Source organism: Mercenaria mercenaria, chromosome 11 (genome assembly GCF_021730395.1).
Source record: "Mercenaria mercenaria strain notata chromosome 11, MADL_Memer_1, whole genome shotgun sequence".
In the NCBI taxonomy this organism is placed as follows: Eukaryota; Metazoa; Mollusca; class Bivalvia; order Venerida; family Veneridae; genus Mercenaria; species Mercenaria mercenaria.
Genome location: NC_069371.1, coordinates 77,205,034 through 77,227,996, shown reverse-complemented (window position 1 = coordinate 77,227,996; position 22,963 = coordinate 77,205,034). Strand labels below are relative to the sequence as shown.

The 22,963-nt window shown below is 36.5% G+C and overlaps 2 protein-coding genes across 3 annotated transcripts; both read right to left on the bottom strand.

Moving 5' to 3' along the window:
- Positions 1-5,988: 5,988 nt before the first annotated feature.
- On the bottom strand, positions 5,989-14,491 carry LOC128546674 (uncharacterized). Its single transcript, XM_053517808.1, has 6 exons — positions 14,427-14,491; positions 12,035-12,892; positions 11,356-11,540; positions 10,332-10,532; positions 9,439-9,681; positions 5,989-8,241 (listed from the first exon to the last, which is right to left on the bottom strand). Exons 1-6 carry the CDS (start codon positions 14,476-14,478, stop codon positions 7,960-7,962), a joined length of 1,821 nt encoding a protein of 606 aa, XP_053373783.1. The 5' UTR covers positions 14,479-14,491; the 3' UTR covers positions 5,989-7,959.
- Positions 14,492-14,828: 337 nt separating this feature from the next.
- LOC123531875 (uncharacterized) lies at positions 14,829-22,540 on the bottom strand. 2 transcript variants are annotated; one of them, XM_053517806.1, is made up of 8 exons: positions 22,411-22,540; positions 21,195-21,294; positions 20,821-20,912; positions 20,160-20,265; positions 19,052-19,214; positions 18,708-18,838; positions 15,752-15,861; positions 14,829-15,020 (listed from the first exon to the last, which is right to left on the bottom strand). In XM_053517806.1, the coding sequence occupies exons 1-8, from the start codon at positions 22,480-22,482 to the stop codon at positions 14,844-14,846; spliced, it is 951 nt and encodes a 316-aa protein (XP_053373781.1). In that variant the 5' UTR covers positions 22,483-22,540; the 3' UTR covers positions 14,829-14,843. The 2 variants fall into 2 exon arrangements, with proteins under 2 accessions (XP_053373781.1, XP_053373782.1); XM_053517807.1 differs by lacking the exon at positions 22,411-22,540 and adding an exon at positions 21,929-22,243.
- Between the last annotated feature and the right edge of the window lie 423 nt (positions 22,541-22,963).

The following is a 22,963-nucleotide window of genomic DNA, read 5'->3' as shown; positions in this document are numbered from 1 at the left end:
CGCGTGGACGTCATGGACATCACGCGATTATTTCCACTTAAACGTTTAGAAAACATTTCTCTCTGATATGAAAGCGTTGTCCGCAATATGTACAGTTTCATAAATGGGAGAGCGGTGCATTTAAGTGATAATGGCCCTGCCAAGGTGATAATAGCCTGAGGGCTATTATTTTCTTTTAGGGCCATTTTCACTCAAAGACACCTTTATCCCATCTATTTACCTGTTTATTACACGTGTACTCAAATCTTGTAAGAAAAATTTAAAGTGTATTATTCATTTGTTCAAGCATTTAATGGAGTTTTTCAGTTTCTATACTATTTGGATAAGAGGCTATATGTTGTATAAAATCAAATGCCTTGATAGTTGTACTTTCTGACATAAAGCATAATTTAGGGTTGAAAAAAATCATTTCATGAAGAATTACTTCGAAGTTAATATACGACTGGGTTGTGCTTTCTTGCCATTGTTATAATCGCCCGAAGGCTTTATTCCGAGGACCATTATGAAACTTGGCGTGCCATTGCGGCTAGAAGGCTTATTGACTTTTGACTTATTGGCCAGCCGTTTATTGACTTTTTTATCATATACGTTCACTTCATATTTATCTTGGTATTTTCATTTTATATATTTTCCAAACACGTAAAAGAATTATTTGTATTGCTTTTTATCAACAATGCCATCAATATTTGACAATCGATCTGATTCAGCGCTCTTTCAATCGCCATAATAATGTTGCTTCATGACGTCAACATCAGAACGCGCTGACGTTCTGGTTACCTGGGGCCGTTATGGTTATGGCGCAAGAGGCGCACTGCGCCATTATGGATACATAAACAGAATCCGTAATGACCGTTTTAAATGGCTTTTTGTTACTATTTATAGTAACGTATACAATCAGGAAAAATATTGCACGATCACAGTCCATTGAAACTCAATCGAAATGATTGTAGATATGTAATAAGGAAAACTATTTCTTGTACAACGGACTGGCGTTTCCGTCGACTTTACCCATGCCTGCAAAACCCATCTGGCATCCCCATGCGATGGCTCTCGTTCTGGTTATGATAACTTGCGCTGCTTTGATATTATATGGTATTGTATATGTGAACTTAGACAATATCAGGTACTTTGAGACCTACTCTTCGTCCTATTTATATGTAGTGTAGTATTTTGTCGGTCTGAAATACGTTATTTTACGGAAAGGACATACCGTTACGCTTTAAACGATAAAACTAAAGTGGAACTTTGTTATTGTGCTTCACTTGAATGTAATGACGTCACTTCGGCTTACGGACGTTCATTTCCCGCGCTGTGGGTGCATGCTCTGCCATAAGAATGAGTACTGCAAATGAAGTACATTGTATTTCTAATTGCTTTTAAATTTCTGTTGTAATTTGTGAAATACGGTATGCAACAAAAATGATCTGTCAGAATGAAACGCTTATTTTTATACGATGTGCAAGAAAAAAATCAGTTATGTGTTAGTTTATACATAATTTATTTTAGGTCGATTGTGAAGGAAGTTCTACAAATTATATTAATCACTCTCGACACCTTATTCCTGATGGAATCCATCGCCACGAGGGTATGAGAGAAGAGGCCAGTTTTCCCTTTTAATGCTGAGCGCCAAGCAAGGGAGCTTCTGGTACCATTTTTCACGTCTTTGGTATGACGCGGCCGGGGATCGAACCCACGGCCTCCCGTTAACGAACGTGTTAACGAACTCGACAGAAATATCCGTCCTGAGGGCACTTGCGCCTTGTATTGTTACGAGTTATGACGTCTCAGGTTCCTAATACATTTGCACGACGTAATAATAATTATTATATGCGGACAAAATGAGCAATACGCCTGCGCATGGTGCCGAAAACATTTGTTACGAAATAGCTAATTTATGTGGAAAGTTCTTGAAGTAATGCTTTACGATCCTGATTATCTATACAGAATTGATTACCGGCGTACACATGTGCGTACTATCTAATAAGTGTGAATGTATAAGCTATTTTGTAACATTAATGAAGCGTTCTACATCTCTCCGAGATAATTGAGCCGTGCCATGAGAAAATCAACATAGTGGGTTTGCAACCAGCATGGATCCAGACCAGACTGCGCATCCGCAGTCTGGTCAGGATCCATGCTGTTCGCTTTCAAAGCCTATTACAATTAGGGAAACCGTTAGTGAACAGCATGGATCCTGACCAGACTGCGCGGATGCGCAGGCTGGTCTGGATCTATGCTGGTCGCAAATGCACTATGTTTGTTTTCTCATGGCGCGGCTCAATTAAAGATTTTAAGGTTCGTGGTGACGGAATGCGCAAGATGCCCCTCCGAACATTATTTCATATACGGACGGGCATCTTGGTAGAGCAAACGACCTTTTGCAAGCGTACTGGATGGATTTCTTACATGAAAATCCCACATCCAAAGCTAAAGTTCAAGCTCATAGATGAAAAGGCAAAATAAAGGAAAAGGGCGTTTCAGTAAAACGACAAAGTAAAGGAGATTCGAGTCACTGCTTATGTTTGAAAAAGAAAAGTAAAAGGGTGATGCAATATGCTGCATAAGTTTGGATTATCTTAGTAAATGCGCAAGTTTCGAGAACTTAATAAGGAAATTGGGAGATGAAAACAACGCAAAATACTAGCAATGAAATTTTCATGAAATGCGCGTGTTTAAAAAGGACGAGAAAGAAAGACATGCTGTAAAGTTTAGAATAATATAATTGTTATTTTCTTCCAATTATTAAAACCTTACAGGTTCTCTATCCGCTTTTAACGTAAAATGTAAACATTACATTGCATAACATGTATACACTTTTTCAAAACTGACTGTAAGAGTAATGGTTCAGCTGAGCACCACTTTTGTGTAGGAGCCATCGACAATGCTTACAAGATTCCATGGAATTTGATATAAATGAAAGATACTTATTTCTATTGAAGAGCATTAACCTTACATTTTAATTTTCATGCTGAAATTGTACATGATTTTATTAATCCATTTTAAAAGAATTTTACTCCACCCTGCGTAATACTATAATGTGTATTATTATAACGACAAATACATTTGTCATACTGATTAAATTGTTGTATCTTGCCCAGACGTCATCCAGTCATTTATGAAAATGTCAAAGAAATGTTCTCGACGTAAAGATAAGATGTACATAAGAATTTTCTACAAGTTCAAATGGTAATTATGATACTGAGACTTTGCAACACTGTATGTGAGACGTTGTCACATAATCTCTGTTATCGTTGCGGCCTTGCAACATTTATGTAGCTTACATATGTGTATTTGTAACTAGTTCATTGTATCTTGCAAAATGCTGCAAATAGCTAATATATCTTCCACACATCAAACTCATCTTTTCAGTTATGAAACGTAGAATATATACGCTTAATTACACATAATATATGAATCAACAAGGTCATTCGAAGCGACACCGTAGCTTCATCGTTGAGGTATGTCACATGATATCGATGAGACTTGACTTACGTTGGAACGTAGTTCTCCTGGAGTGAGAATGATGAAATGTTATCCGTTTTGACTACGTTTCAGATGATCGTCCTGATCGTCTAAGTGATCAGAGGGGGACTTTCAGTTAGTAAATAGTTATTTTCTTTGAACACTTCTACTGAACTACATGATGTTATATCAACAACTTTAACGGATTGGTTTGCACGGCTACGTGTACCTGATGGAGTCAACACAATTTGATCGCAAGCGTTCCCTAGAAATTCAAAATTGTTAAAAAGATGTATTGACCCTAAGGGCCAATGGCGCGTGGTACCTTAATTGTAATAAGAAATTTGTATCAGCAGAATGCATCACATGTGGCTGGATAAAAGGCATCGTTTATAGTAAAATACCAAAATACTCCGACTATAGAAGGGATGATTTTTAGCCGTAAAATGGTAACAAGACTTTCCTTGTTCAACGACTTTGTTTATGTGTTTTCGTTATTATGTAGTAGTAGTGTTTGCACTTATGTCTGTTACGTTTCCTGGACTGACTGTAGACCAGTACTTTAATCTAAGTAACAGGTTATGTAGGTTTTTGTCCAATTCGATTTCATCGTGATCCGAACTTGTGAGCTGCTGGTCAGGAGTCTGAAGTTGTACAAATGTGTCACTGCGGCTACCTTGTATTAGTATACCACGTTACTTTCTTCCATACAATTTCAAAAATGATTCAGATTAACGTTATATTAGACTCTCTGGGTTTCATTTTACTCGATGAAAGAATAGAAAAAGAGGGACATGAAGGCCTTGTATCGCTCACCAGACCTACTGACCTAAATATCATCAAGATTAACATTCTGACCAAGTTTCATTCAGTTAGATATGGTCATAAATGTGGCCTCTAAAGTGTTAACCAGCTATTCCTTTGATTTGACCCCGTGACCTACTTTTCTAACCAACATGACCCAGAATCAAACTTGACCTAAAGATTATGAAGTTTGACATTCTGACTAAGTTTCATGAAGGTACAGTCATAAATGTGGCCTCTAGAGTGTTAACAATCTTTTCCTTTGCTGTAACCTAGTGACCTTGTTTTTGACCCCACTTGACCCAGATTTAAACTTGACCTGGAGATCATCAAGATTAAAATCCTGACTAAGTTTCATTAAGATATGGTCATAAATGTGGCCTCTAAAGTGTTAACTAGCTTTTTCTTTGATTTGACCCGGTGAGATAGTTTTTGACTCGACATGACCCAGATTCGAACTTGACCTAAAGATCACCAAGTTTAACATTCTGACTAAGTTTCATGAAGATATAGTCTTAAATGCAGCCTCTACAGTGTTAACACTCTTTTCCTTTGATTTGACCTAGTGACATAGTTTTTGACCCCAGACTTGTCCAAGACTTGATAGAGGGTAACACTTTGTCCAAGTTTCATGAAGATTGCGCCCAAATTGTGACCTCTAGAGTGTTAACAAGCTTTTTCTTTTATTTGACCTGGTGACCTAGTTTTTGACCCCAGATGACCGAATATCAAGCTCGTTTAAGATTTTATTATGGGTAACATTCTGACCAGTTTGATTAAGATTAAACCAAAATTGTGACCTCTAGAATGTTAACACACTTTTCATTTGATTTGACCTGGTGACCTAGTTTTTGACCCTATATGACCAAATATCAAAATCATCCAAGATTTTATTGAGGGTAACATTCTCACTAAGTGTCATTAAGATTGGGCCAAAATTGTTACCTCTAGAGTGCTAACAAACTTTCCCTTTGATCTGATCTGTTTGACCCCACATGACCCAATATCAAACTCATCCAAGATTTTTTGAGGGTAACATTCTGACCAAGTTTCATTAAGATTGGGCCAAAATTGTGACCTCTAGAGTGTTAACAATCAAATTGTTGATGACGGACACAGGGCGTTTGTAAGCACTTCGTGCTCAGGTGAGCTAGAAAGTGGGAACTCTACAGGTAACCCAACACGACAAAATGAAAATGTTGCACGTTCGGTTTGACTGAACCTTTTAGCAGCTATCCACGCCTCTAGCCTTGGGTTGAGCAAAACTCACATTTACACAGTCATGTTATAAGAACCAAAAAATAAGACTTAACATATGAGTTTTCCAAAGACGGATATGTTTAGCTTGTTTTATGTCGAATGTGATAAAAGATTCAAGCTTATTGGAACCACTATCGAGTCCGCTTCCTGGAAAAACAAGTACTGGTGTCATATGAGAAGTCATGGTCGTGTCCCCAGTGGGGTTCGAACCCATGGCCGTACCTTATCCATTAGAGCACTCCTCCCTTTTAATATGGATATATTTTGCTCTAACAAGTGAAAATAATAGTCATTGTGCAAAATAAGTATGCGCCTTTCCTACATAATTATTCTAAAAACATTTGGGCGAAGTGTTTGAAAAAAGTATTGAGAATGTCAGACACATACCTTTTGCTGAGCAAACCACAAGTTGCACCGTCTCTGAATAAAATCCACCGAGTATAAGAAAATTAAAAACAAACATGTTACTGGAATCATCTTTATATAATTATACATAAATCCATGTATAAATTATATTTTATAGACAGCCAGGTCTTGACACCGTTTAGCGTGGCATTGGGCTGATAAAAAATACTATAGAATATATGTGTATTTCACTGGAAAGTTGTCAATGTATGCATAACATGTCATGTTGTAATAGAACATCCGCTATTCCAACATGCGCATTTAGATTTATTTTATAACAGATACCTTTTTTTTAAAAAAAAAAATCAGTCTGTGAGAAAGAGAAAACAAAGCAATTCATTATGGTTATGTTTTTACCTTTACCATCTGGACATGGTTAACAAGATGGAAAAAAATAATGAAATGATAAATATTATACACATGATACTTTTGATAGCTATTTTATATATATTAAAACATTATTCAAAATATAAATCAAAGGAAGCTTGAAAGAAAATACACTGAATTTGTTTCAATCAAAAAGGAAATTAATTCTGTTTATAAGAAAATTTCTTAAAATATCTTCATTTTTATATCATGTTTAAAGAAGTACTTTTTAAACTGTACATTTTTTCTATCGAAGCAACTGTCTCATTCATGCATTATCTACATTTATTATATACCAATATAAATTCTGTAAAAATTCGGCTTGTATTTCACAATTAAATATGAACAGACAGACAAAATTCCGTATTGTACTTTTTAAATTCCGTATTGTACCTTCCGTATTGTAATGCTGCCAGACTATTTTCATACATATGCATGACCTGCCACATTTCTATTAATAGCGCACATAAAAACTTCACTAAGTTCCATTTAATATCGATAAACATTGAAGCTTTCGTTCAAGAACAAAACAAGAATCAAAATGGTAAAGGTATATAATAAAAGGGTCATTTATAACAGTAGCTAGATCCGGGACTTTGTATTCGGCTCTCGTGGATTTTGCAAGGTCGGATCACACTCGGCGCGTGCGCCCCTCGTGAGATCCGATCTGGCAAAATCCACTCGAGCCGAATACTGCACTCAGGATCAAGTTACTGTCATAATAACCATATTTTATTACTTGGTAATAACAAGACTGAACGTCTAATATGTTCACAATTCATTGTTGTGTAACGGAATCTTTTACAACGTTATTGCTTACATTATCTTTCTAATACTTGTGCTCTCTGTAAAGCACTGTGTTATCAATGTCATTATCATGACACACGCCTGGTAAACAACAGAGCTACTACATGTACCTCTTTCAGAGGTATACGGAAAATCGCTCTGTCGCAACTTACGATCTAGTACATGTCGCGATAAAAGAACGTCAACACAGCTGAGTGTCATCGTATTTTCTGTATTTTTACAATCATTGTATCGAATATCGAAAATCGGAGAATGGTAGGCGATGTAAATTTGATTTAACTTTACAGAAAACTTAAAGTTTGCTAATTTATTTTTGATTTGTGGTCGTGGCGATGTTTACCAGTAAGCTGATTTAGCAGTGAACTGTGCCGTTACGTCAAGAAACATTGCATTGTTACATGTTTGCATTTTAACTGATATCAAGAAGCAAACCGAGTAGGCATGAGATAGCTGTAATGTATACAACGTATTTGGAAATAAATTTGGAACCGAAAATGCATTTGGTAAACATGCCACGATTACAAATCAAGAGTAATTTAGCGAACTTTAAGTTCTAAGTAAAATTTAACCAAATCTTCTTTGCCAACCGTTCCTCGATTTTTTTATAGTTGATACATTGCTTGTAAAAATACAGAAAACACCAACATTGTGTTGACGTTCTTTTATCGCGACATGTACAAGCTCGTGAATTGCGACAGAGCGATTTACCGTATACCTCTGAAAGAGGTAGCTATATTGTTTACAAGGCATGTGACACAAAGCAAATCAGATTAGTAATGCTTTTTCACATTATTTCTTTTGGTTTGGTTTAACGTCGCACCGACACAATTATAGGTCATATGTTCCCGACCTATGTTAATCATCTGGCTCGGGTGAATCAATGTTCGGGATAGCCGGAAAACCTGTGGTTCCATATGCTTGTGACAATTCTGGACTCGGTGGAATGTGCCTGCGTCCATTTCCTACACTACTATTCCTCATTAAATCTTGTTCACTCTCCGCTCGCACAAGCGTGTGTGATTGAGGGCTGGACAATTGTATATCACCTTCAGTACCCACGTTCCTTGAAGATTTCCTACTTAGTCTAGCTGCACACGCCCCTGTTAAAGAACTTGTTTCTTGTACTGGAAACGAATCCTATAATTAAAAAAATCACACATTATCTTAAAATTTAATCGGAAAATCTAAATATGTTATAAACATACATTTGTACTCTTCTTGGAGATTCAAAATTGAATAAGGACTGTCATTGAATGTGATAAGTACCCCAATAATACGCTTTGTCAGAGAAAATAATAAAATCTGTAAAAAGATCCTTTGGAAGCAAAGAATGCGATCAAGAAGAATAATAGCAGACTCGGATTGATTGAGTCTGTTCATTAGAGGTAATGTAATGTACAACACCTCTCACGACGCTCCCTAGCACCGGCCTAAGCGGAACTCTATTACACATATGTTGAATGGACTCCATGATCCGAAAGGACCAGAAAATATAACAACACTGAATCCAAGTACGGGGAGACTTTTTACAGCCGCCACACAACACTTAAAAACTGCTGTTTTGATAGTTAATAAAATCTGTAAATAGATCCCTTGGAAGCAAAGAATGTATCCAAGAAGAACAATAGTAGACTCGGTTTGACTGAGTCTGTTCATGAGAGGTAATGAAATGTGCAACACCTCTCACGTCCCCTAGCACCGGCTTAAGCGGGTAATAAATTTGCCCAAGTCCAACTTGCTTTTTCCCCGCAACACTTGAACTGTTTCTTTTTAGATAAAACAGTCAGCAGATGTCTTGGTGAGATCATGTGTATGACGTTTCATTTGATTCTATTTAAAACCGTGAAAGTACTTTGCGCCACAAGCTGCAATATTGTGGCCTAGGGGCGCGTAACTCTGCAAAGTTAAATTGAAACTTAAACATGAAAACACGCAATTTCTGCATTTCATGGTAACAAGTAGTAGGGCTGTAAACTATGCAATGTTTGGAACCACCCGAAAAACTCATTCATACGCTTCTTAGAATCCCTTTTAAAATGTATAGTTTGCTCAATAAATATTTTGCAATGGTCACCTTTTAGTCATAACCACTACATGATCATAAGATACCTCCGGTGTATAATGATCAATATAATATACTAGTATATTAGGTAGGGACAAATATACCAGTATCTGTTCGTATTCATCCCAAATAAACACTAATGTGGTATAGAAGTTACCAACACCATGATAACTCTTTTCAAAATTTAAAAATGTTTTATTGTGGACCTTCTTTCTTTTGATATTTCTTGCGGGTAGTAATGAAGATATTTAGGAGTACTACAAAAGACAAACCTTTATACGAGATCGATCAGTTTCACGGAGCTCTAGTTCATCAATGGTGATGCAGTTTGGTTCAAAGATTTCTGTGTCTTTTTTACATACAGTTAGATCTATATAACATTGAAATTTATCACTAGGTACAGTGTTTTCATTATTGCTGAGATACCAATTCTTTTGGACTGACCGGGTATTTCTGCGAGTATGGATCTGTAGGCACCGTTGACAGTTCTGTGCAATTGTTGCCAGTTTTATTTTCTACAAAGCAAAAGAAAACAAAATTATACTAAAATTAAACTACAACTGCATAAAATATTTGAAATCAAAAACTATTCAGAAACATAAGCATTAATATATTTAGAGATGTTAATGTTTTTACTGTCTCGCCAACAACTTCGAATTACAGATAAGAGTTATGCTTCATGGCGCTGAATCACAGTTTTTGGTAGCTAGCCATAGGCAATATCCAATCATAAGCGATGCTTTAATAGTTTTATATCTTTAATGTTCATTTGTTCATTTAATGCTTAAATAATGTATTTTGTCTTCAACTGGCAATGCATCGAGTGTCTGATCGTCATTTGAGCCGCGCCATAGGAAAACCAACATAGTGGCTTTGCGACCAGCATGGATCCAGACCAGCCGGCGCATCCGCGCAGTCTGGTCAGGATCCATGCTGTTCGCTAATGGTTTCTCTAATTGCAATAGGCTTTGAAAGCGAACAGTATGGATCCTGACCAGACTGCGCGGATGCGCAGGCTGGTCTTGATCCATGCTGATCGCAAAGCCACTATGTTGGTTTTCCCATGGCGCGGCTAATTTGTCTATTGGCAATAACATTTATCTTATTCCGTCCTATCTGGCTTCTTTTGTGTTAAAATTGTTAAAAAATCATAATAATTACATACTTGTTTTGGCGGGTAGACAGGTGTTCCTCTTTCTGGGTGAATAACATGCTTCCATTTCCTTTTATCTTCATCAGTTTTTAGGAACAAACATGCTTCTATGTAATCGTTTCCAACTAAATCGCAGTCGTCTGGCATTCCAAGCGGAATTTCGCTACGCAGACATTTTCGTCCTTGACGATTTTCTTCATTTTCGAACATTTCCTAAATTTCATAAGTAAAAGACGGATTAACAATTTAGCACAAACCAAAGTAATGTGCATAACAAAAACTATATAAAAATATCTAATTATCGCTTGTGTCGTCATTCGTTCCAGAGGTTAAAAGCGTGTCTGATTTTAACCAAACTTTTCTTTCAAATATTGTTTCTATTTTGGATTTAATTTATTATAATCTTTGATTCCTCTTTGCTCAACAAAATACTTCAATAAAAAAATCCAAATATAACGATTTGTCAGCAGCATTTTACTTTAAATAGTCAAGCTTTGATTGGTGTGCGCGTGCGTGCGTGCGTGCGCGCGTGTGTGTTCCCACAAGTTAAAATTTAGAACTTGACTACTGTATCAGCTGTGTCCTTATTCCGGGCACTGACCTAACAACTGACGAATTCCGAAATTCTTGCAAAGAAACTGAACTGTTTTGCCTAGCTCTTTGAGTTTTGTTACATCACGGCAGACTCTATGTATTCTGCAACTATTACTTACTTTCTTCATCTACCTTTAATGAACCATGAAATTGTCAGTCTCAAATATTATTCGAATAAGACATTTCACGAATGTCGACACGGCTGCATTCTTTTACGACTGTTTTCCTGTTGGACTTTTGTCCTTTTGTGACGATTAGCAAAGAAGTTTTATGTCACTAATTTCTTAAAATGGTATATTTTCAACTATAATTATTTTCCACATCTGATTCAAAAATGATTATACACACGATACTGGAACACCTACCACAGAAACATGAATAAGAAATTTCCTATTTTACCACTTAAAAACCTCTTAAAATCATTGCCATTAAGCGATTTTACCTTTCTATAATCCTCAATCTTCAAAAGTACATCTGCAATGTAGGCCGTGATAAAAACTTCATACATATTATTCAGACATTTGTATGAACCAAATATGAAAGCTATCAACTCCAGGTCCCGTGTATGCCCGCACATCGTACAGTAAAACCCTGAGAAAGACTTGGTATATATCAAAACCGCAGATCCTGCAAGTAAAAAGGATAAGGATACCAATACTTTATAACAAGAAAATATATCTGTATAGTTAGGTTTTTCAAGAAATAAAGTCCATCCAGATAATCGCCATGAGTTAGTTGTGTATCATTTCACAGTATGTTGTTATGACCAGGTGTTTGTTTGTTTTTGGTTTAACGCCGTTTACTCAACGGTATTTCAGTTATGTAACGGCGGACAGTTAAGTGTTCCTGGATTCTGTACCAGTACAAACCTGTTCTCCGCAAGAAACTTCCAACTTCCCCTCATGAATCAGAGGTGGGGGACTAATGATTTCAGACGCATTGTCTTTTATCAAATCGTCACGAAGAACATACGCCCCGCTCGGTGATCGAACTCACTACCCCCCGATACGCGCACTCCCTACTGAGCTTAGCGGGCGCGCTGACAAAAAACTCAAATATTTATATAAGAAAAGTCACAAACAATTATACAGCTTTTCAAAAATACATTTAAAATACATTACTATCAACGATATAGTACGTATCCAGATCTTCATTTTGTTTGTCTTTTCTCGGGATTTCGTGTGACTTTGCAACAGTTTCAAGGCCTTCATCAGACTCAAACTTCTTGACCTTCAGATTGGTTGACTTTCCTACGAACGGTAATCTGACAAAAGCATATCCATCTAGCTTCCTACTACCATTGATAGCATACTCTACTACTGGTGATGCTATGATTTCATCATCGGACAGACCCAACTTTTCTCTTGTAGCTTCAATACTTCTGAATGTCGAGGCACTGACTTCAACTTGGCCAGCTTTTGTCATGCCTAAGGGTAATGTCATTGCCGCGTCCGAATAATGCATTTGCAGGGTACGGTTTGTTTCATCTAGCATGAATGTGCCATCAAATGGTGTTCCAAATATTGTTTTCTTACATTCTAAATTGTTCGTAATTGTTTGGGTATGAGATTCATGGACAAGTTCCAGTGTTAGGTTTTCGTTCGTAATGAGACTGCATTTGCTAAAATCTCTCAGGTCTGTTGCATTTGAAGACGCAAAACTTGAAACAACGCTGTCAGGACATGTTGAAATATTTGTAAGTTTCGCATACCTTTTTCCAGCAGAGGTGAACTGAATGTTTGCAGAATTGAATTTAACAAAAGTGAAACTTTCAGCTTTTTGGGTATCTTCAATTGCTTGGGTATGGTGATTGACTGGTGATTCTAGAGCTCTTGTGTAATTAGCAAGTGTAATTTTAGGTACGTGATAATCTGCCGATTTCTTCAGAACCAAATATGCAATTCTGCGACGTCTACATTTAAAGTAACTTATGGCAACACCACATATGCTGAAGAAACCTGCACTGCCAGCAACTGACCCTGAAATGAAATATACAATTCAAAATTACTTATATCATGTATTTGTTTAAAACGGACGGTGTCAACTTTTCTGAAAATATATAAAATAAACTAGTCGTTTGAGGATTCAATTTTCGTTTAAGAAAACAGTGCCCACTCAAAGTAAATAAAGATATGCAGCGCAAGTTGTATAAAAAGTGAAGATGTCAATGCAAAAACTTCATTATGGCAAGACAAACTTAAAAGAGGACCGTGGCTCCCCTTGCATGGACTTCCGACTTGGAATATGTCATGACCCGCTTAGCTCAGTAGGGAAAGCGTTGGTCTACAGATCACGAGGTTCCGAGTTCGATCCCCGGTCGGGGCGTATGTTCTCCGTGACGATTTGATTAAAGACATTGTGTCTGAAATCATTCGTCCTCGACCTCTGATAATTCACGCGGGGAAGTTGGCAGTTACTTGCGGAGAACAGGTCTGTACTGGTACAGAACCCAGGACCACTGGTTAGGTTAACTGCCCGCCGTTACATGACTTAAATACTGTTGAAAAACGGCGTTACACCGAAAACAAACAAACAAAGGACCCTAGCAAGAATAAGGAAGTCAAGCGGAACCGTTTGCCTACTTTTTGAGGATGCTTTTGACCAGGTTTGTCGAATATCCTTTTATTGGTCAGTGCAGACAATCAGAACCACTTGAAAAAAACATGATAATGACTCATTCAAGGATGTTACAGACAAACTTTCTTGAGGATCCATGAAGACAACAAGGCGTTATTTACTATTTTAGCTGATGCTGACCCTGCAAGTTTGGTGAAGACAAAGGGATTAGTGGGAAGTGATTGAAAGATGTTTCTATTTTTAGCTTAGACAGTCCCTTAAAAAAGGAAGAAGCGGTTAAATTTGCACAGAATTTAGAGAAATCCGTACAAGGGTTCGGTGATGATGTATTAAGTGGTTCTTGAAAACGGTTCTTTTCCATATCATTTGTTCTTGGTGTCCCTACAAACGACCAATTGACAATTTGAAGCACCTTGAGGGAGGACCATTAAAGAATGCTACATGCGACGCATGGTGTTAAATTATCATCCATTCATAAATTAAAAAGTAAAAATCTGGAAAACAAAATGACCTGAAATGTTTTATCTCTGAATGTGACCTTAACAGTTGAGCTATTGGTCAGGGTTTTATGCACGACACATCGTCTTCGTACAGGGAATACATGTGCAAAGTTGAAAGATGGATGATGGTTTGACCGAACACAAAAATACGCCGTTGACCTTTGAGTTTTTAACAGTGAACTTGACCACTGAGGTAGGGATCTAACTGAAGTGCGGCACACAGTTTCTTTATGGGAAGCTCTTTGCGCCAAATAGTATCAAATCAATTATGGATGGCAGCGTTATGGAACGGACTGCAATGGGTGACGGACTGACACATAAACGAGGAGCGAACATACAATCCCCGTAATTCGTTTTCAATCAGTAAGGTACTAATTAGTTTTTACTACACGAAATAAAGGTGTAAGAATACTTCCAATTAGTATCGTGCACCTACCGAATATTGTGTAACTTATTCTGTTATCAGATTCATTGTTCCAGGGTGACATGGCATTTCTTTCTTGATCTGTAATTGTAACCTTTATTGATAAATAAAGTTAAAATACCTATTTTACAAAGATTGTATTAAACATTGTCATTGTTTAACACTAGTTCATTAATTATGAATGAAGTGCAATGGTAAAATGTAAAAAACTAAAAATAGTTGGGCACCGTCTCGGAACGATACGTGCCTAAGGCACCGTCTTGGAACGATAAGTGCCTAAACATCAGTGGTTGTTCAAACGGTTAATTGTAAAAAGTACCACACTCTCACTCTAAGACCCTATCATGCCCTGATGTTAAAGATGTAAATGTAATCAACGTTGTCTCTCAAGCCTTTATTGTATAGGCAAATGGTTCCCTTGAATCGTCATCAAAGCTCTTTATCAACATAGCAGTGGACAGTTTTTTTTATAATCCTGAACATTCTTAACATAAAATACGTACAACTTATATAATTTATATTGATACACAACATGTAATAAAGCGTACCTTCAGTCACAGTTTCGTTCAAATTACCGTTGCTGCACACACGGCTTCTCTTTTTCCCCTGATAATTCAAAAATAACTGCTCTGTTTTAAATCCTTTTAAATCATTTTAAGGTTAAAGCTTATTACAATAGTCAAGAATACTCCTTCTGTAATATATACTGTACCACAAACTCAGATTCTTAATCAATTAAACTTACACAATGTACTGGTCTATGATTCAATTTGGGCAGCACCATTTATTATTCAAAGGGGTGTTCACTGAAAATTTGTGTGTGTGTGTGTGTGTTCGGGTTTAACGTCTTTTTCAACAATTTTCACTGAAAACTTACTGACTGGAAAGAGAACGGTGCAGACAATGATCAGCCGACAAAAATATCTTGTCGCTAGCAGGCTTAAGGTTAAAGAATACTTTTCGAATTCGAGGTTTGTTTTCAAACGTCTCACGTATGACTTGCATTAAACAATATGTGTTTAGTGCAGGAATGATTTGTTAAGTATACCCATACCTTAACACTGTGTGTGTCAAACGAAAATTATAAAATACGTTTTAAGTGTGCACGCTTTTGTTGAGACATATATATTTTATCGTAAGAATATCTTCACTTATTTCGATTTAAGTTACACAAAGTGTACTTTCGTTTTGTGCTCCATGTACATAAAGCCTAACTAGTGATTCAAAGTTCTGAACTGTCTGGAGTTACATGTATCATAATACACAATGACAGAACATTTTTCCAAACAAAGCATGTATAATAGATAAAACAGAGTACCATAAAACAAACAAATTACCATTCCCCTACAACATAGATCAGTTGAGGCATCAAGAGTTATCTCCGCTAGTGTGTCATTTACACAAGACATACATGATCCATCAATGCTCATTGCGTTGCAGCATTTACCTGTAAATATATAAATGCAATTTATAAAATAAGAATGATACTGGCGTATTTTCCCGTTTGTTGTAAGTAGTGGATAAAGCCAGACTTGAAACTTTCAAATAGCAGTAGCGTTTCGAAGATGTCACGGAGGTGTAGCACAACAGATCCTTTGATGGTCAAGTTGTTATGGAGAACATGTATATTCTGCAAAGAGTTTAAGCAGTTTTACGGTGATGACGTGTTGCTGTTTTTTTTTTTCGATTGACGATTGAAGCGGTATCATGGAGAACATGTATTTTGCATGACGGTTAAAGCGATATCATGGAGAACATATATTTTGAAAGACGGCTGAAGCGATGTCATAGAGAACATGTATTTGGAAAGACGGTTGAATCGGTATCATAGAGAACATGCATTTTGAAAGACGGTTGAATCGGTATCATAGAGAACATGCATTTTGAAAGACGGTTGAATCGGTATCATAGAGAACATGCATTTTGAAAGACGGTTGAACCGGTATCATAGAGAACATGCATTTTGAAAGACGGTTGAACCGGTATCATAGAGAACATGCATTTTGAAAGACGGTTGAAGCGGTATCATAGAGAACATGCATTTTGAAAGACGGCTGAATCGATATCATGAGAACATGCATTTTGAAAGACGGTTGAATCGGTATCATAGAGAACATGTATTTAGAAAGAAGGCTGAATCGGTATCATAAAGAACATGCATTATGAAAGACGGCTGAATCGGTATCATAGAGAACATGCATTTAGAAAGACGGCTGAATCGGTATCATAGAGAACATGCATTTTGAAAGACGGCTGAATCGGTATCATAGAGAACATGCATTTTGAAAGACGGTTGAACCGGTATCATAGAGAACATGCATTTTGAAAGACGGTTGAACCGGTATCATAGAGAACATGCATTTTGAAAGACGGTTGAACCGGTATCATAGAGAACATGCATTTTGAAAGACGGTTGAATCGGTATCATAGAGAACATGCATTTTGAAAGAAGGTTGAATCGGTATCATAGAGAACATGCATTTTGAAAGAAGGCTGAATCGGTATCATAGAGAACATGCATTTTGAAAGACGGTTGAACCGGTATCATAGAGAACATGCATTTTGAAAGACGGTTGAATCGGTATCATAGAGAACATGTATTCTGAAAGACGGTTGAAACGGTGCAATGGAGACCATGATTGCACAACATTTGAAGTGGTTTCATGAAGAATATGTATACAGTTCAATCGTTAATCATTAAACGAGCTAAATGAACGATATTTGAACAAGAGGGCCATGAAGGCCCTGTATCGCTCACCTGACCTATGACCTAAAGATCATCAATATCAACATTCTGACCAAGTTTCATTAAGATATGGCATAAATGAGGCCTCTAAAGTGTTAACTAGCTTTTCCTTTGATTTGACCCGGTGACCTAGTTTTTGACCTGACATGACCCAGATTCGAACTTGACCTAAAGAACATCAAGTTTAACATTCTAACCAAGTTTCATGAAGATACAGTCATAAATTTGGCCTCTAGAATGTTAACAAGCTTTTCCCTTGAATTGATCTAGTGACCTAGTTTTTGACCCCACCTGACCCAGATTTGAACTTGACCTATAGATCATCAAGATTAACATTCTGACCAAGAATCAATCAGATACGGTCATAAATGTGGCCTCTAGAGTGTTAACTAGCTTTTCTTTGATTTGACCCGGTGACCTGATTTTTTTAACCAACATGACCCAGATTCAAACTTGACCTAAAGATCCTCAAGTTTAACATTCTGGCTCAGTTTCATTAAGATACAATCATAAATGTAGCTTCTAGAGTGTTAATAAGCTTTTCCTTTGATTTGACCTAGTGACCTAGTTTTTGACCCCACCTGACCCTGATTTGAACTTGATCTAAAGATCATCAAGATTAACATTTACACCCAGTTTCATTAAGATATGGTCATAAATGTGGCCTCTACAGTGTAAACAAGCTTTTCCTTTAATTTGACCCGGTGACCTAGTTTTTAATTCTACATGACCCAAATTCAAACTGGAACTTAAGATCATCAAGATGAACATTTAGATTAAGTTTCATTAAGATATGATCATAAATGTGGCCTCTACAGTGTTAACAAGCATTTCTTTTGATTTGACCCGGTGACCTAGTTTTTGACCCCAGATAACCCAATATCAAACTCGTCCAAGACTTTATTGGGGATAACATTCTGACCAAGATTCATTAGGATCGGGCCAAAATTGTGACCTCTAGACTGTTAACAAGATTTTCCTTTGAATTGACCCGTGACCTAGTTTTTGACCCCAGATGACCCAATATCAAACTCGTCCCAGATTTTATTGAGGGTAACATTCTGACCAAGATTCATTAAGATCGAGCCAAAATTGTGACATCTAGAGTGTTAACAAGCTTTTTCTTTGATTTGACCTGGTGACCTAGCTTTTGACCCCAGATAACCCAATATCGAACTCATCCAAGATTTTATTAAGGGTAACATTCTGACCAAGTTTCATTAAGATTGGGCAAAAAATGTGACCTCTAGAGTGTTAACAGTCAAATTGTTGACGACGGACGGACGACGGACTGACGACGGACGGACGGACGACGGACACAGGGCGATCACAAAAGCTCACCTTTGAGCACTTCGTGCTCAGGCGAGCTAAAAACAGAACAAATAACATTGATGGAAGAAATGGCAAGACGAAAAGTAAGTCTTCGGGAAGATACTTTAGAAGCATAAGATTCATGTAAGCAAGTCGATTTTCATTGAGTCTGCTCATAATATTAATTCCTTTTATAGAAGTGTTTGCTTTCTGCGATTAATATCATTCTTACTTACCTGGTAATGTCAATTCCGTATTTTCATGGCAACAAGTTTGTTTTTCTGAAATGTTGTGTAACATTCCACCACAACATCCTTTTGTGCGTTTGTCATACTCGAATGTTCCACAACAACCATTGCTTTCATTTCTGGAATCAAAGTGCACTTTAATAAAGATAAGATATAATCCACTAAATTTTCTTTTTTTCAATCAAAATATAAATTCACACTAATTCAACAGTACGGTCACAACATCTGCCTTATCTCATCACACGGAAGTGACTCGGTAATTATGTGTTATCTTTAACTTAGACGGATCGTGATTAAAGTTTAAAGCTTATCTATAAAATTAGAGTCCTCACCTTTCATACTTAACGTCGTTGCAACATAGAAAAGCTGTGTTGTCGATCACTTCTCCGTGACAGCAGCTTTTATTGTGCTTGTCTCTATTACTGATAACACCATTGCAGCAAATCTGGGATTCCGGGTTGTAATGTTCTACTTTCAAACCATCTAGACAAATAGCTTGGAAACAAAGGTAATTTAGCGATTACTTTGAATCTCAAAACATTGGTGTTACAACAAAATAACGTAAAATGTAATGAACATTTGCACGTACGTTTAAACATCCAAACATACCAACAGTTCAATAATCTCTTTTTGAGCCCGGGATCGATTTTGATACTATGGTATTGTAAGTTTACAAAAATCTGATTTAACATTTTTAATAAGTGGGAGTTCTGTTACGTAGTTGTATAATGCATATTGTACAATACATTATAGCTCTTCAATTTTATCTGGGTCAATGTACAATTTAACTGTACATATATATGTTTCAATTCTCTCGTACAAATGGATGCCGACAAGAATATCTAATCTATACGTTTTCAATTGTACCTTTACGTTCGTGCAAATATCTTTTGTCAGACATATAGATCTGTCCTATTTCTTGTTGAGTAGCTTGAACATCTCGTTATATTGTGCGAAATGTTAGCCAATAATCATTCATCTTACAGTAATAATTAACATGAATATTTGATTTATCCTTTAGCACTTGTATATTTATATCTTTGCAAAACCAACATTTTGGCAAACTTCACTACAATTTCTAAATGACATAGAAACATCTGGTAGTTCAGGAACCAAGAAGGAATAAATGGCACAAAATTGTAATAATTCTGAGATATTCATGCACATAAAGATCAGTTAAAAATTGTCCAATACGCTATCCAATCGGATTTTTATCCAATCGGATTTTAAAAATATGGTTCCATATTTTTTCGAACTGGAATTTTTCCCGGGCAAACATGATGAAATTTTAGAAGTTGTGTAAAAAGCCTGAATAATGTTAATATGGTTTGTTAGAACGACATTTTGAAAACGGGGTCTCCTGATGGAAAAATATTTTCTACTATTACAGGTTCAACTTCATTGTCATATTCAGCAGTTACAATTCATTCTATGACTTACGCAATGTGAGCTCTGTGAGTACACGAGAAACCCGGTCCAAACCCCATATGTCTTTTGGCAGTTGAGTTTGTATCAGTCTTTGAATATAATGGATACAGAGATCTACCTGCAAGCAAACAAATGTAGAAAATAACACAGTTCTAAGCACAACGTGCGTGGCTTTAACTGTTGCATATTCTTTCCTGCCTTTTCTCACTTCCCCCAACACCTCTAATTCTTTACTCCTTAACCATTTTTTCTTACTTTGCATCTAATTAAGATGCGCTTGTTGCTGGATTTTTTATTCAAGCAAACCGTCTACTTATATTGCCACTACAATTCTTTTTGTTGTACGCCTATTTTGTGCTGCATGGTTGGGGTGTTCTGTGCTTCTGGGAAACTTACCCTTACCTATTGATTGTTACAGCTGTAAAATCCTGTGTGTTCGTGTACGTTTTTAAATGTGCGATTACAAAAATCTGGAAAGTAGATCCCTCGAAAGCATCGAGAACAAGGCAAACAGTGAAAATTGCAGACTCGGTTTGATTGAGTCTGTTCATGAGCAGTAATGGAAAATGCAACACTGCCCACGCCCCCTAGCACCGGCTTAAGCAGTATTCAATCACACAACACTAATACAAAACTGTTACTTTTTGTCTTGATAACTAATGTAAACATTTACATTTAATGTTCCGTTGGCTGATACACAAGCCCTTTTGGTGTCCATTTCCAACGCTTTGTTGTCAGACGCACCATCGACCACTGTTTTGTTTTCTAGATTTAAAAAATATAATTATGTAAGTTCTTTTTCTTTCTTCAAATAGCGCAGTTCTTAAAAAGCCTGAGATACATTTACATTTAAACTACTCATAATTATCTTTTCTATCTTTTATGGTCATATAACCAAACAAAGTATATTACATTCGAGAAGTTCCGTCTGAAAAGTATCAACTATCCCTTCGGTCCATTTGAATATTTCGTAGAATGATTTCGGTTTGTAAGGATTGTGGTGTAATAATGAAAGCAAAAAATAAAAGAAAGTGCGCAAGCATTTACCTCGGAGTACTCGGTCGGTATTGCTGACACTTGTAGCTGTCTTTGATTTGTTAACGAACTGGTCTAATTCACTCATTCTGTGTCCTCTGGTGTGTTCAATCTACAAAAAAGGATCGGTCGTACTCGAATTGTAGATACAAAGTCTATTTAGGAACAAGGTATTCTCTGTATCAAGTTGGTTCAAACATATTTACAAAACGACCAATCGGCTAAATGGACTTTGCGTTCTTCTTATACATGCAATCACAACACCCATATACAATTTTACAAGGTCAATCTCCGTCATGTAATATGTAAATCTTCTTCAAAAGACAAATAGACAGAGGATATTATTTTATTTTGAGTGAATTTGAATTTTATCTCACTGATAAAACACAGTATTTCTTCCGTTAGCATAAAAAAAGATGTCTATCACATATTCGTATATCCTTGTTTACTATACCTTCCACAGACAAATATTCAGGCAACGTTGAAAGGTGTCTCAGTAAACAAAATAAGATGGTTAACATCCAAATTTCTGCTTTGGACTTTGTTTAGAATTCGATCTATGTAAAAGAGTTGTCAACAAGGGACCTTTAAGGTAATATGCGTACTCAACAGACATATATCTTAATGTTTCTTTGCAGAATATGTTTGGAAACCTAACTTTCACATTAGACAAAATACTTCAGGTCCAAAGCAGTAGCAGAAAGCAATCATCAACATAAATTTTGAAATTCAGATGTAACATTAACCTAGTGGACCAGGAAAATACGCGATTTCGGAATTTTTCGAGTTTTCGCGCCCCTTGCACGTGTTCCTGGTGGCCTATTTAAATCCTTGCACCTCATGTCTATGTTTTTGGGGATGCTTCTTTATAATACATTCTTGGTCGGTCCTTGTCCGCTCCCGCTTTGCCTTAAAATAAACCCAGGTAATTGCGAAGGAGGTGTGTAATATCCATAATTAGCACGACTTAAAATAAAGACAGGTTATTGCGGTTAAGGGAAACCAGTATTTGTATTAAAAATGCACCGGTCGTACACAATACCATGGTAACATATTTGTTTCCAAATGGTTTTGAATGAATTTGTTTAAACAGCCATTCCCATCGTTCTATATCTATATGTGGCCCTGATATATATGCAATTAGGGATTGATCGCTCGCAAATGCCTATAAATTACATACAATTTCAACAGATTATTCAACTAGATTTATTGTAATGAAAATACTAACCTTAAAGTTAAGTATTGAACAAATACAAGTGCGAACCAATGCCATTTTGAAGAAGTATATCCATACACGCATAGCAACAAATTAATTTAAAAGATATTGAAATAACAAGGATAGTTCTCAGCTCAACAATACTTACGGTTGTATGTGTGTCTAGTTTTGGATAAACCAATGTCGTAATAATTAAAAATAAGAAACGGTTACTATAAATGGTCTGGGAATTCCAAACGTAAATATACTTTTACAGGTGTAGAGGGGGGGGGGGATGGAAGGGGTGCAAGGTGCCGCCCTCTTCAGTGTGTAAACATAGAATTCGTCCAAAGTTCTTCATCTTTAAAGAAAGCAGGTATTGAAACATTGTATACATGTACGTACATAGACACTTGTGTATTTTGACATTATCACCCCTTTGATGCGCATTTATCCCGACTTAGGTTAAGCTTTAGTTTTTAGTTTTTGATTGCTTACAATGTTTTCCTTTTTTTAAAAAAGTCTCAGTTCTGTAAATAGACAACATTAATTCGATTTTTCAAGTTTTATTGAACGATGGTCTACT

Bases quoted from the DNA above. Each gene is read 5' to 3' on its own strand.
- LOC128546674 (XM_053517808.1), bottom strand. From the start codon at position 14,478: ATGTCACCCTGGAACAATGAATCTGATAACAGAATAAGTTACACAATA. The intron at 10,533-11,355 runs GTAAAATCGCTT...TATGAAATTTAG, and splicing joins AGATTGAGGATTATAGAAAG to GAAATGTTCGAAAATGAAGA. The intron at 9,682-10,331 runs GTATGTAATTAT...TTTGCTTTGTAG, and splicing joins CTGTCTACCCGCCAAAACAA to AAAATAAAACTGGCAACAAT.
- LOC123531875 (XM_053517806.1), bottom strand. From the start codon at position 22,482: ATGCGTGTATGGATATACTTCTTCAAAATGGCATTGGTTCGCACTTGT. The intron at 20,913-21,194 runs GTAAATGCTTGC...TTTTAAATCTAG, and splicing joins TACCGACCGAGTACTCCGAG to AAAACAAAACAGTGGTCGAT. The intron at 15,862-18,707 runs GTAAGTAAGAAT...ATATATTTACAG, and splicing joins TACGGAATTGACATTACCAG to GTAAATGCTGCAACGCAATG.